The following is a 14,924-nucleotide window of genomic DNA, read 5'->3' on the forward strand; positions in this document are numbered from 1 at the left end:
AGCCTGCCCTGACCTCTGGCACGTGATCTCATCTCCTATTTCACCTGAAGAACAATGTCCCCCAGGCAGGCTGAACTCTTCCCTCTCCATAATGTATCTGTTTCCTCCTCCCTCTTTGAGTTCTGTCCACCTGCTTCAGAGAAGGGGGCAGGACCCCTCTCCTTGTACCTGCGGGGAGGCCTTGCTCCATCCCCTGTCCCCACTCTTTCCAGCATAATGATTCTCTTCCTCTATGCTTATTCCTCCTCTTCTTCCTATAATCTTGCAAGGTCTTCTTCTTTCTGAAAAATAGCTGGCTTGATCCTGCTGTCCCCTCTTGACTCCTTATCTATATTCCTGAGGGGGAGGGATTGCATTTCCCCAGGCCTTCTCTCCTCACTCCCCCTACCCTGCCATCTGGAACCTTCCCTGGCCATGATTATGAAACTCCTATCTCCAAGGGTAGCATTGGCTCTAGCTCAGAAGGGATAGTGCCAACATCCTTCCAGACTCCTTAGTTAGCCTTTGCCAATCAGACCAGCCTTGGCCCCCATGTTCCCATGGCTCTACTCTTAAAGTGTCCATGGAAGGTCGGGAAGAAAGGCAACAGCTGCCTTTCTTAAAGGCAGTTAAAACCATCCAAGAGTGAAAATCCTTCGGATGTGGTCAAGGTTGGAGGGGAAGGTTGAGAGTGTGGGGGAACCTCCCAGCTCTTGGGGTACCTTCCATTTAATCTTTCTGCTTCTTTTTCCTCATGTGGAAGGTAGTTGCGAGATGGGGACCATTTCCAAGGCAGATGAGATGGGAGTGGTTATCCGTACAAGAAACCAAAGCATGTGCTATGGAAGGTCTGGAGCCAGGGGCCGGGGCCCAACTCCGTGGTATATCTATACACATCTGCCCTGGTGTGGGGCTGTGGAAGAGGAGTGGTGGTGCTGAAACATTTTTTTGGTCAGGGCCAGATCTCTCAGTGGCCCTGATTTTGTTTGATCTTTTTCTTCTTGCAATCTCCTTATTTCCACACCAGGAATATCCTGGAATGGATTGGATTTTGTTAGTTGAGACTCCCCCCTATCTGTGTGGCTTCAGGACCCCACAATCAGAGGAAGCATTATTCATGAAGTCACTCTGGGGTGGGGGCCCTGGGGGCTCTGCCTTTCCTTGGAAGAGATCCTTCTTCTGAGGGCTGAGCTTTAAGCTTCTTTTCCAGAATGGGGGATGGCCGTGCCAACCCCTCCTCCCTCTTGCGTTAGATCCCCTTGTGGTCCCTGCTCTTGGGGATGTCGGGTGGCTGCCTGAGATGCCTGCGGGATGGGAGTCTGTGATCATGACGCAGAGGTTTTCTTTGTGTAATAGCCAGTGCCTGTAAGGACGTGGTTACCACACCATAGCTTCACCTCCATCTAAATCTCCTGAGAAACTTGGTCCTGCTTTCTAATCATAGCACCCATTAATGAATAAATTCTTAAATCACAGAATAAACAGTGAATAGAAAGTTTGGAAAATAGAGGAAAGAAAAAGCAACCATGTAAAATCCAAGCCTTCCAATAACAACAACGATCATCATTTCAGTATACTCCTTCCGGCTTTTTTTTAATGTGATATTTAGAAAACATTTGTAATCATAGTGTGTATATATGCATTTGCACTGATTAAGACCTTGAGCATCTTATTTCTGATAAAGATTCATGTGCTCCTCCAGCAGGAGTGACAGGTGGCACCTCAGGCGGGCAGGCAGGGGTGGCTCCTTGGCTGCGTAGAAAATGCTTAATGTCTTTTCTATGAATCTGAAAACCTCCCAGCAGTGATTTCCTGGATGGATGCTCTAAGGGCTTCTCACCACGGCAGTCGGTTAATGCCGAGCGCTCCCACCACACAGAGATCTGCAAAGAGAAGTGAATTGGAGGTTAAATTTCCAAAGATCGTAGCACTTTCAATGGCTTGTTTTCTCGATAAGAACAGTTACACTACTTTCATCATCATCTCACATTAGTAGAGAGCTTTACTTTTCAAAGTACTTCCCCGTGTACCATCTCTTCTGTCCTTGTAGCAACCCTGTAATGTGGTCATCATTATTTTCATCTGCATTTTGCAGATGAGGCATCAGAGAAGTCAAAAGACTTGCCCAAGGTCACACATGTTACTGGCATCCAGGCCTCGTGTCTTTGTCCTAAGCAGTGACTGGATTTTTCTGGGCAACATATTTCTGCCTGTTTCATCCAGGGCTCAGATGGAGTTCTTTTTTATCTGCAGCACACTTTCTGGCTGGTTTTCTTAAACTCCCTCCCCTTCCTCTCTGCAGGGGGCCGTGATAAGCGAGGAGGACCCATCCTGACCTTCCCTGCTCGCAGCAATCATGACAGAATAAGACAGGAAGACCTGCGGAAACTCGTGACCTATTTGGCCAGCGTGCCAAGGTAAGGGGAAGGGGATGGTCCTGCAGGGGAGGGAGGGAGAGCTGGGCTGATGTATGTGAGTTAGAGTGAACCTCCATCCCTGCCAGAGTGGATTCTAATTATTCCTGGAACATCATCACCCATTCTTCACCTCCTCGTTCCCATCATTCCCATTGTTACCACTGGGATTCATGTGAATGGAGTGGGAGCTGGAAGTGGGAACTGAGGGCAGAGGTGAAGGTCCCAGGCTAATAGGACCGGGACAGGGCCTGGAACAGGAGACGGTGTGGCCTGGGGAGGAGGGATGGGAAGCTGCTATTTACCTTATGGAAAAGGGAACTCAGGCTGATTCCACTCTGGCTTGTGCAATGGATTATTCTTAAAATCTCTGGCTTGGGAAGAGTTTGGGGCAAATAACTCCACTTGTGTCATTCAGGAAGAAGCAGCCCTCAGGTAAATCTAGGTCATGCATTTTCACTGGTAATATTTCAATGGTAAATTTCAATGGTATATCCCCCCCAAGGGGGATGAAACTTGGTTCTTGGGGGTAGCGAAAAAACTTACTCTTTTATGTATTAAGCGCAGCTATAAATGTAGAAAATAAACAGATATACAGTATATTCATAGTATTAAATTTTCATTGGGTAAGTGATTAAGGAAAAAAGTATAAAAAGTCTCTTTTGGGGCAGAGGATGATGATAATAGAAAAAAGGTTGAGAAACACTGGTTTCTGAGTGTTTCTGGGTGGTAGTGGCCCCAGAGGTTGGTGGAGGGAGACATGCCAAGCACGTGGTCTATATCTTATAAGGAGGGAGAGGAGAGGCCTTTGCCTAGTCAGAGAATAGTGGAACGTGAAAGCCGAAAGTGCCCTGAGAAATAATGTAGGCAAATACGGGTTGTGTTCTGCTTAGGAAACAGAGTCGATGTGGGATGGGAGTTGCTTATGGGGTGTCAGTGGCAGAGCTCGGCCCAGAACTCAGCCCTCCTGACTCCTGCTCTACCCATCCTTGCTCTTGGCCGGTGGAGACTCTGTTCTTTGTCTCTTAGCGGGGCTGGAGCTGTCAAGTGTTTGTTGTGGTGAATAAGAAGTGGTGCCTTCATCTTGTCTGTGTGCATTTATAGGAGAATTGGTAAATTACAGAGAGGAGCTGTATATTCAGCTCTGCCTTTGCTGGGAGACCTTGGGTAATTCTTAAATGTGCTGATTAAGATCTTGAAGCACGTGTCAAGTGAGGAAAGCACTACATTTGAAAGAGCTACAGGGGAGACAAATGTAAAGAGATTGGTGGATGGTGATGGGCAGGTGGGAAAGGCGATTTCAGAACAGTCATCAAATGCTTAGAAGGATGTTGAATAGAGCAGGGAGCTGTGAAGAGCTCCAAGCAGAAGTCTGTGAACAAATAGACATCATATAGTGTCTACTATTTTTTCTTTATAATACCCACTGGGGACCAGAAAAATGATAAAAGGTCTTAAGCTCCAACAAAAGGGATTCAGGTTATATTCAAAGAAGAACTTCTAAACTTTGTATGTGAGACTTTGGACTAAAGAATAGAATAGAAGATTTTTTTCTAGAAGTCTTTATACAGAAGAAATGTTTCCATCCATCTCAGAGGCAAGGAGATGGACTAAATAACCCATGATTGATCTAGGTAATTTAGCAATTTAGCCATCTAGGGGCTAAGCAGTTTTAAAAGCATCTTTCCTAAGTACACTACTAACAGGCATAAAATCAGGCATTTTCTAAAGCAATTTACAAGAAAAGTTTTCATGGGGACCTGTGATGGACTCTCAGTTCTTTTAGAGCCAGAAGAAATTGGGATCCCAGGAGATATGAAGGGTACGTTTTTCTTTCCGGTATATTTGTCACATCCCTGCAGCTAATGCGTGCTAATTTTTTCTTTAGAATAGAAAGTTAAAGAATTGGAAGAACACTTTTCTTCATTCTGACTTGTTAAGCAAAGATGGGACAAAACAGATCGGAAGCAATTAAAAAGGAAAGGATTTCTGCTGGGTGAAGGGGAATGAAACCCAAGTGGGGCTGAGAGGAAGGTCGTGAAAAAGGAGAAACAATTCATTATCATTGAAGGAATATACTAGATGCAGGCTCTCTGCTTCTCAGAGGGTGGTCACAGCGTTGCATCCTCTGCTTCTGAGAGCAGAGAAGTTACTTCACAGGTTCTGGCAGGTGGGAGGCAAGAATCCCGTTGCCACCTTCAGTGGGGAGAATTGTTCTGGGATGCCTGTTGTCTCCTTCCCGAGGGGCCTGTGTTCACCAGGAGTATGAGTACCTGGCTGGCTGCAGAGTTTACCAACTAGTCATGCCCACCCATCACTTCCTGCTTCTGTCAGCCACAAGTTCACACATGACGACTGTTGGAAACAAAACCTAGAACAGAGTTGTTCTAAAGACAACGAAGTCTAGGGGGGAAACTGAAGGACTCAGCAGGTCAGAGAGTATTTTGCCACTCTTCTGCTTAACCAGAAACTGTGAAAATGAATTGCTAGGTTAGGTCGATGATACTGATGAGAAGAAATGGTTTATTCTGGGTCATGGCCCAGGATGCTGAAAAGACAGGCTCCTGTGGGAGGTGGAGTCTGCTCTGCAGCCTGGAGTGATGGTCTGTAGGTGACATGTGACATGCATTTATTCATTCTTTATTTATTTAACTTATATTTAGAGCCTCTGTACACCAGGTAGATTGAGGATTCATGGTGAGCAGGAATAGACATTTTGAGAGAGTTTGGGAAAACCTACTCAGTTCAGGTATTTCCCTACCCAGTGCCAAACCAGTGACCCTAAAGGGCAGTGCAATATATGACTGTGCTGGTGGTGTAGGAGATGAACCAGCCAGCAAAAGACAAGCAAAGAAGGACCAGTAAGTGATGAAAGGGTATCCCGGAATCTAAGGAACCAGTTGGCTTGATGGCCATTTTTGGTACCATTCTAGAATAGATGATTAAACAGGTGGTTGTGATAATTTAGAAATGAATGGGAAGAAATAGTACCACTGTGCTCTATGAAGGCCAGGCCACATCTGGAGACCACTGCATTCAACTCTGCAACATTGAACTCTGCCAGCCCCATTTTAAGAACTACGTTGACCAGTTAGATTATTGTCAGGGGAGTAGCATACTGAGGGATCCACAAATTTTGCCTCTGCATGAAGGGACGAAGGATGTTTGCTGGCAGGGGAAAGAACGGGAGAAAAGTAATTCCTGACTTCAGATGTTGGGAGAGCTGCCCCAAGGAGGAGAAATAGGCCTGGCTTCTGTTGCATCAATGAGTAGACGTTCCAGAGATCAGGACTCGGAAGTGAAGACAGAACCTGCCCACATGGGAGCTGTCCAGCATTAATACTGCTGCCTCTAGAGAAAGTGAGCTTCCTGTTGCTGGAGACTGGATGACCTTCTATTAGGGATGCTGTAGGAAGAATTCCTTCACTAGGCTGGAGGCTGGATTAGATCATTTCTAAGAGTCTCTACTGCCCTGAATTCTGTATTTCTATGATATTGGAAAAAATGTACGTCATAAAATCTAGGACCTCAAAACAGTGTCTTACCACTCCCACAGACATACACTCCCTTTCTCAGGATCCCTAAATAAGTTAAGGCCTAGAATTTCACTTCATATCTTGTCTACATCTTAAATCCTAAGAGAACTGCTTTCCAGTCCACTTGGACTCTAGGTGGGGATTTGGGGACATCACCTGGGACCAAGAATCATCCTGGGGTGTGACAGTTTGGAACAGTCCTAGCTACTCTTTTGGGATCCATCTCAGCCTGAGATGAGTCCTTTCCAACTTCCCTTCCTTGCTCCTGATGAGTTTGAGTATCCATCTCCTGGGTCTTCTCCAAGCTTTCTGTCATCTTGTTCAGAGGAATCACAGAATATCAGGATTGGAAGAGGCCTTGAAAGTCTTCTAAGTCAACTTGCTAACAACTCCATTCGCTCAGTTCTACAAATATTGATTGAGTGCCTGCTATGAGGCACTTCCCACCTAGGGATCTTGTTGAGTTCTGGTATTATCTTTTCAGACTGTCATCCATCCTGTACTTATCTAGCTTTTTTGTTCTTCTGGCCTGCTATCTGCTTGCAGCTACTTGTACATGAAAGAAGTGGAAAGGAAATACTCAGATACCATCAGCTGATGAATGTCCCTAGAAATTTAGAGACAGGATAGAAAATCTAGTCAGAGTAAACAGTTGCCCAGGCAGAGCCCACAGTGTGGATAATCTACCCACTGTGATGATTGGGAGCTGACCATGTGCTTGAAACAGGAATTTCTAAGTATCTAGTAAAGAAATCCTGGGTTATTTTTATTGCATTGAATTCCTCCTCTTCATCATTATTGGTATCCTGCTTTGTCAGGGTCATCTTTCTGCTGCTCCTAAGGGCACCAATTGTTAGCCCCTTGATGTATCTGCCACTTAGCTCTGCTCTTAGCAGTGCTGCTGAGATGCTAAGGGTTCCAGAAAGGAATGCAGGTGTCATACTGAGGAAGGTGATGAGAAATTAAGATGGGATGTTCTGAGATGCCAATCAAACCAAGGTGCCGATATTCACAGCTTATTATTTGGTAACATATGCTCTGGTTCTACTTATTTCAGCAAGAGATAAATTTGGCTTTTAGCCAGCGCTGTCTTTGTGCAGCATGACCAGAAAATAGAAATAAGCAGAAAGAGCCAGAAAGACAGTTAAAAGACAAGGAGGTAAAAACTGCAAGGTTTCCTCCCACTACATTCGGCATGAGAGAGCCCCAGCCATCCAAACTGTCATCACTGAATGAGTTTCGTTGTAAGGGCCTGTTGAGATGTGTTGTTGACATCCTGCCCTTTGCTCTGAGATCATCAATTAAAGGAGGATGCAGGGAGTAGTGATGGAAAGTCCAGAAAATAGGACCAATGAGAACATTAGCCTAAATCTCATACCTTTCCAGATCCATTTTTAACTTATTTTGTTGCTTGTGTATAGAAGGTTTATAATTTCTATTAGAGTTCCCACATTCTACACAATTTTCTGAGCAATATCAGTTAAGTGTCCCTCTTGTTAACTGTGCATAACACAAGTCCTGAAGAGCAAACTGTATTCTACTCTGCTGCTAAGGCACATACAATTACAGTACTAACTACCATTGTTAGTGATCACCTGCCTTGGAGCCATGCAGACCTTCACAGCAAAGGGAAGAGAGGCATCTTAGGGTAGACACTGGGGTTCAGAGCTCAGCTCTACCGCTTCTCAGTCAGGAAACGCATGGCCACTCAACCTGGGTCATCTGAGGAGAGTTTAATGAAGAGACAATTTACAGTGATTTGGGCAGAGAACACAGAAACCAGCAAGGTTTGGATTCTCAAGTTATCCCAGGGCTAGAACCATAAGGAGGGGAGACGTTACTACTTCTAGACCTGAAGTAGCAAGGTAAGGAGCAGTGCCTAGAATCTGGAGAGAGAGAGCTGTGTGAGAGGGCTGCCTGGCAGGAGCTGTGGCCTTTAGTAGAGAGATGTTACCCACTGGTGGTGATTCCATGATGGGGGGCAAGGAGAATCGATGCTCTTACTTTACTGTCCTCCCATTCTCTGTCCTCCTGTCATTGTTTGTCATTGACTGAATGCAACTGAAGCCAGGTGACAGGGAGCCCTTTGACGCAGTCCATGTGGGTCAGCCTCCCAGGGCATCTGGTACAGGGAGAAGATGGAGAATGGATTTGAGGGGAAAAATTAAAGGTATTTGGCACAAGGGGAAAACTTGGTCATATTACTTAATATTTATGGCTCCACTGTTCTGATTTTTAATTTGGGAAAAGAACGTCCATCTCACAAGTATTTGTTGTGACAAAATTATCTAGCAATCGCTCTGTAGCACCCAGGCAGTCAGTACTTGTTAGTCTGTCTCCTGAAGAACCTTAATAATAATAAGTATACATACACACATATATAGTAATACTTGCTACATCTTAAGGAATAGATATAATGTATATGTAAGTTATGAAGCAAAATAATAAAATGAACACCTTAGAGCCCCTCCCCCAACTTGAGAAGCAGAACATCACCTCTGCTCTTGAAGCTACCTGTGGCTCCTCCTCCTCCTGATCTCTCTTACCTCCCTGGAAATAACCACTATTCTGAGTTTTGTGTTTATCTTTCTTTTGCTTTTTTGGTATGGTTTACCATATGTTTTCATAAACAATATATTGTTTACTTTTGCTTGTTTTTGAGCTTTATAAAAATGGTATTGTACCATATGTATTTTCTTTGACTAGCTTTGTTGAACTACTGTGATATGCAACAATGTGGATGAATTTTCAAACGTGATTTTGAGTGGGGAAAAAAGTGCTTAATGCTTCCAACCTCTGGAATCATTTATTAAGTGATAAATAAGTGCTAGCCCTTATTATTAGTGTCTTTAACCTACATTATTGCACTGTTATAGGTATTTTGCATGCATAACAATTCTCATAGCACTTTGAGATGAGTAGTAGTATTCCCATTTTACATATGAGGAAACCTAGCCTCAGAGAGGTTAGGTAACTTGCCTGTGGACACACAGCCAGTATAATTTGGAGCCAGCTGGTCTAGCACCAGATTCTGAGCTTTTATCCACTGAAGAGATGAGGAGGCCAGAGGGAAGGAGGCAGCGGTGGTAGAGTACAGGGGACAGATTTGGGGAGAGTAGGAAGGTAGACTCTGAAGGATGCGCTGAGGATTGGATTGGGACAGGACAATGGGAGAGGGTGGTAAGGAGATGAGGGGCAGACAGACGTAATGATGGCGGGCAGTGATGACCTGTCCATCGCCTGCTTTCTCTGAGGTTCCCTTGGATTCTAAGTGTAAAGGTAGCTGCAGGGGGGAAATGCAGGTGACGATTGCCTCAAACCTGGGCTTCTGCTGGCCAAGGCAGCGATGGTGGCTGTGGATGTGCAGGACAATGGAGGTGGTGGTGGGGCAATGCCTCAGACTCCTCCCCAGGTGTTTGTGTTCAGTTTTAGACACATAAACGCTGCTCATCTGTGGATGATAACCAACTATGCTTTAGTGACCAAATTACACCAAGAGATGTGGTGAAAAAACAAAACACTTAAGACCATGGAAACTATTTAAAGAGATGAGTAAAAGACTGTCAGTAGCAGGGACCCTGAATGTAGAGCCTGGATTGGTGGGGTGGTCTCTAGTGTATTCTAGACATGGTCGTCTCTTCAGTGTTTTGGGGTCTGAGGTGTTTCTTTCACTCAGCTGCTTGCCTGTTTCTGTCTTCTGCGCTGCTCTGGCATCAGGAGCACAATTCTGGCGTTAGTGAGTGGTCAGGTGATACGCGTTTTGAAGTTGGTTCGCTTCCTTAACTGTGCCACCTTGGACTTGGTGGATCTGTGTCTATGCTGGCACAATCCTGATGGGGCTGAGGGGCCAGAGAGGCTCGTGGGAACCCTGTGAATGTGTGTGTGTGTGTGTGTGTGTGTGTGTGTATGTGGCGGGGGGATAGCCAGCTGTGATGCTTCAAATGTGGAGACAAGCATCTGTGATTCCCTGGAGAAAAATAACCTGGATAATCCGAGGCGGAAACCATGTGGTCATGAAGTAACTATGAGAAGCAGCCCTGGTTATTCCCGGAACCAGTAAATGCCTTTAGGGGATAAATCAAGGACCTAGCATTGGAGAAAGGATTCCTGATGGAGATGAAGAGGGGTGTGTTGTTTCTCCTTCACATGCATCTTCAATGTGACCCTTAGAAGGGACTTGGACCCTGCCACTGACTCAGTGGGAGGGGAACTGTGGACTAGTAGAGAAGGAAAGAGTGGGCTCGAGGAAAACTACTGACCCTGGAAATTATGCAGGGGGTTCCAGCCCACGAGGAGTGAACCCCAGAACCTTCCCCTCTGGGAGGAGAAATGTGCACACTTGCTGACAAATTTCCTCACCCATAAAATAGACATAGAGATACCACCAAACATAATGGTAGTGAGGATTACACGAGAACACATGTAAGGTACCTGACCCAGGACTTGGCACACAGAAGGGGCCAATGACAAGTGGCAGTTTCTTTCCCTTGCCCTGCTTGAAAGTAGGGACCTTGTCCTTCATTGTCCCTAGCACTGCTTTGTTAAGGTCAGAGTTTGGGTGATGGCTAAAGTTAGGATTAGAGCTAGTCGGAATAGCAGTAAAGTCAGTAACACCCAGCAGGCTCATAATAAATACTGACTGAATGAATATATATGCCTAATAGTGTGATAAAGTCTTGGCCTCTTTTTTTAATTAGAAAAATATTTCCTTATTATAGAAAATAAGTGCAGAAAAATATGAAAAATAAAAAAACCACTTGTAACTCTACCTTCTAGAGATAGTAACAATTAATATATTGATATTTTGCTTTCCTTTTTTTCTTTAGAGCTTTTTAAAAACAGAATTGAATCATGTCATTTATTTAATTTTGCTTCTTGTTGTATTCCACTTAGTATTACACCAAAAGAATATTTTCATAACATTACAAACTTTTTATGCCTAAGAGTATGTCTTGGGATGCACCATATTTTAATTAACCTATCGTTAGACAGCTAAGTCATTTGCAAAACTTCATTGCTATAAATAACTCTCAGTAAACATCTTTGTGTATAAACCTTTGTGTACATTTTAGATGGTTTCTTTGGGATAGATTTGTGGCAATCATGGACATTTTTTTTAAGGCTGGTGATACACATTGTCAAATTACTTTCCAAATTTCCCAATTTATACTTCCAGTATGCCTTTGCCTTAAACTTCCAGGTCTTTGCATTTCTCCAGATTTAAGCTTATTTGCTCATCGTTGCCCCACTGTGCAAACATTGACATCAGTATCATCAAGAAACCCTAACTTAGGGCCATATGTTATCTGCCTAAACCTGATCCGGGGTTTGAAAAGAGTAAACAATCACAGGGCCTGCCCTTTGGGGTCTGCAGGTTGGGGTTCTTTTTACTTTCCTAACCTGATAGGCCTCTTAACAGGGCCCACACATTAAAGTTCGGATCTGATGTGAAATGGAGAAAGACTTAATTGTTTCTGCCCTTCGTGAATCTTTAGTTTGCCTCCGGGTGTGTTTCACCGCCTTGGCTGGTTGTGCAGTCAGTTCCGGGCTTGGCCCGAAGTGGCTGTTAACCTCCTCTGTGCTCACCTGGACTGAGGTCCTTACCTGTCTTCCACCGAGAAAGTCAGGCCTCCTTGGGTTTTGTCTCTGGGCAGCAATGTTGAGTGAGCCTTAAAGCTTAGGTGGGGCCAGTTGATTTCTTTTTTAGGCTTCTGAAGTCTACGGCTCACCAACAGCAGGCTGATTAGGAAGCTGATGTTTCTGGTGCCACCTTGATTAGGTAAACTTCAACATGTCAGATGAAATAAGTCCCAGTACTTTCAGGTTTTTCTGGAATTCATGCTAGGGAACCAAGATGATTTAAATGTAGTTCAGATTCATTTGGCTGGAATGTTGAAAATAAGGGAGCTCCCTGAATATAGATGCTTAAGAGACAGCCTGGCATGGGGGAAGAGGGATGTGTTTTTCACTTGGTGGGTTCCAGATTTGGGCTGTTTCTCCCTCCCCCATTATATGATTATTTTCAGCATGTTATGTATTTCTCTCTTCACCTATCGTTGGTCACATCTTATCATGTGCCCTTCACTGGTGATTGGGGTTGTGTACATTTTTAGGCATATATTGGATGCTGACATTTTGTGTTATGACACTAACTTTGTAGAGAGACTGCTTTTATTAGATACACTTCTGGCAAGTTAGGTATGCTGCCACCAAGTGGTGGAGTACCTCAACTCAGCTGCCCAAGAAGACAGATGGGTTTTGTCAGAGGCTCCAAATGGTAATTTTCTGCTCTCTCCTCATTAGACCTTGGATTTTCCAGGCTTCACTCTTTAAAATTTTATTGAAACGCTGAAACTTAAATAACCACTAACAACAATTATTTTTCAACTACAAAATGGGTTTAATATAATCTTTCTCAGAACTGTAGTAAATATTCAATAAAATAACATTTGTGAAAATATTTAGCCTGGGTATGTAATAATTGTCAGTTATTTTATAATGGGAATTTTATAATGATGCTATTTCGGGGGGAAATACCTAAATAATGTGGTATGTCTATACCAATTCTTAACTTTCTTTTATGAAATCAAATTCTTTTTTAATTAAAAAAATTCTCCCTATTGGTTCATCTTCAGTCTTAGGTAGATTTGAAGTCACAGTGCCCCAAGCATAGTTATCTCTTGGAACTTCTACTGTCTACCTCATTATTTTCATCAGCTATAAACATTGAAGAAAAAAGTCTTAATTTGTTTTTTCAAACTTTCCCTTTCAGATTCTATTTTCTTTCTCTGAACGTAGAAGATGAGAGCAAGAAAACCATCACTCCCTAGGGCTTTTTGTTGCTGAGAGTATAACCCTGGTGAATACACTTACTAGTTGCAAGAAATCTCTGTACCAGTTTGCCCCTGTAGCTTCCACTGAAAGAAGGTCTCTGCCTCACCTATTCCGCTCCATCTCATCTCTTCTTGGATTGCTTTAGATAAAAAGACTTCTTAAGAATTTCTTTCTTAAAAGTACAGCATCACTTCAACAGAACAAAATAATTTGAACAAAATTTGAAAAAGACTTTTGAATCTAGAAAACTCATTATGTAGTGGTGATGGGTCCCATCTCTTCTAGGACTTCTGATTGTCCGTGAGGCTTTCTCTCTGATAGATGGTGAACTTCTTGAGGGCAGGGATGGTGGGTCTTATCTGGTGGGTGAGTTTACTTAATTCCATTAGACTAGGGCTCCCCAAGGGGAAATGGCAGTGTCTCACCTCCAGACCCCTCGAGGCCAATGACAGGTCTCTTTTCCAGACATGAAATCATGGAGGCCAGACCCAGGTCTCCTTCGGATGTCCTCTTTCCTCTGTAAGGGCTGTACCCACAAGGAGTGCCCAGGCGAGGGTGGGTGGACAGCTCTGTGGCAGAGAGAAGGCAGAGCTCTCTGCCAGAGGACGGAGCATGGAGGAGCATGCGAGGAAACTGGGAGTTGACTCTGTCTCCCCAAGGAGGAGTATTCCTGTTTCTAAGTTGAGCAAGTGTGACAGCCAGCCACATTTCTCCCGGAACCCAGACAGGAGCACTTTGTCCGAGCCACGGTGACTCAGCTAGGACAAATGTTTTTCCAGATAATTTACTGACATAATCCAAGTGTGTGTCCTGATGGCCTTGCTCCCTCTTTCCTTTTCTCTCAGAGCCTCCCTCCTCTCCCACTCCCTACTTGTTCTGGGTCAAGTGAGGACCAGCCTTGGTTTTGAGAGCTACTCACAAGTCCTAAAACCGGTATGTTTTTCTCCCTCTCATCTCTCAGACAGACCGTTCCGTGCCGTCCTGAGCTGGAGTCTCATCACTTCCCATCACTAGTAATTCGTCTGCCAGGTTTTGCACGGAAACTCCTCTTGGCTTGGTGCCCAAGGCAAGGTCTGCACCTTGTGCTGTGCACGCCCTACCCTGATTCCCTTCCCCGGAAAAGAACGTCCTCTCATCTCCAGACCTGGGCTGTTTTCTTTTGCAGGAAACTCAGGCTTTAGAACTCTTGCTGAAGAGAAACTACCTGTCTGGACCTGGAGGAAGGCAGGAACCACTCCTCCCCCTACCCCAGCCCTGACTATGATGGAGTGTTCCATTAGGACCTGCAAATCAGTCCAGATTTAATTCTGTGCACACACAGGACAATTGTTTAGTTCTTACATACACACTGACTTAGAGAGAATGGTCAAATAATCCTCGGCTTTTTCCAGCTGCCCCTGAACTTGCGGACTAACGATGGGGGGCCCAGTTCTTGCCCTCAGGAAAGCTCGCAGTCTGGTGAGGTTCCAGGACCCATTGGAGAAGACAAACTAAATGTTTTCAGGGCAATGCTTAAGTAAGCATACCAGTTAAATGGACTTAATTAGAGAGAGTTTATTGGACGTAAAATCTGACTTGGATTTTAAAAGCAGTAGGTGGATGCGAGTCCTGGAGCTTGAGGCATGAAGGGATTGTGGAGGTCAGCTAGGCCAAGCCCTTCACTTTAAAAGGATGGAGTGCTGTCCAGAGAGTGTGGAGACGTGCCCAGGGCCACCCAGCTGGTGTTGCTGGGGCCGGTTGCTGCAACCCTGCACTGCCCCTGACTTGTGGGCCAGCAAGTGGCCCCCAGGGCAGCACACCCTGGGGGTCAGGGCCTCCCCCAGGTCATGAGCGGAGGGATGATCTCACTCATACACGAGCTTTCAGAGCCTCTGAGCTCGCTGTGGGTGGGGGCACAGACCCGTTAGGGCCCTTCCTGTTTAGTTTCAAGTACCAAATGTGTCACCTCCTCCGGTTTTCCTCTGTCTGGATCTCTCTGACCTCCCTGCTGCTCTCAGATTTGAACTCGTGTCTGAGCCATCACGGGGCTTTCCTGCACGTAAACCACACAGACCTCATCAGTGCCCTTGGCCAGAGCAACCCTGGCCAGTGTCGCAGAGAAGGAGGGCTGGCTGCAGGGTGAGGGCCGCCTGCCCTGCGGCAAGCAGAGCTCCTGTGTTGG

The 14,924-nt window shown here is 44.9% G+C and overlaps 1 protein-coding gene across 6 annotated transcripts in view; it reads left to right on the forward strand.

The window, feature by feature from the left end:
• KALRN (kalirin RhoGEF kinase) overlaps positions 1-14,924 on the forward strand; it is a 633,526-nt gene that overhangs the window by 184,543 nt on the left and 434,059 nt on the right. For all 6 annotated transcript variants that reach the window (XM_087439724.1, XM_087439725.1, XM_014783031.2 and 3 more), the window contains exon 3: positions 2,282-2,396. In XM_087439724.1, the coding sequence (XP_087295850.1) occupies positions 2,282-2,396 (115 nt within the window). The remainder of the gene's footprint in view (positions 1-2,281; positions 2,397-14,924) is intronic.

Source organism: Ceratotherium simum, chromosome 15, assembly GCF_057802395.1.
Source record: "Ceratotherium simum simum isolate JZ-2026a chromosome 15, ASM5780239v1, whole genome shotgun sequence".
Lineage (NCBI taxonomy): Eukaryota > Metazoa > Chordata > Mammalia > Perissodactyla > Rhinocerotidae > Ceratotherium > Ceratotherium simum.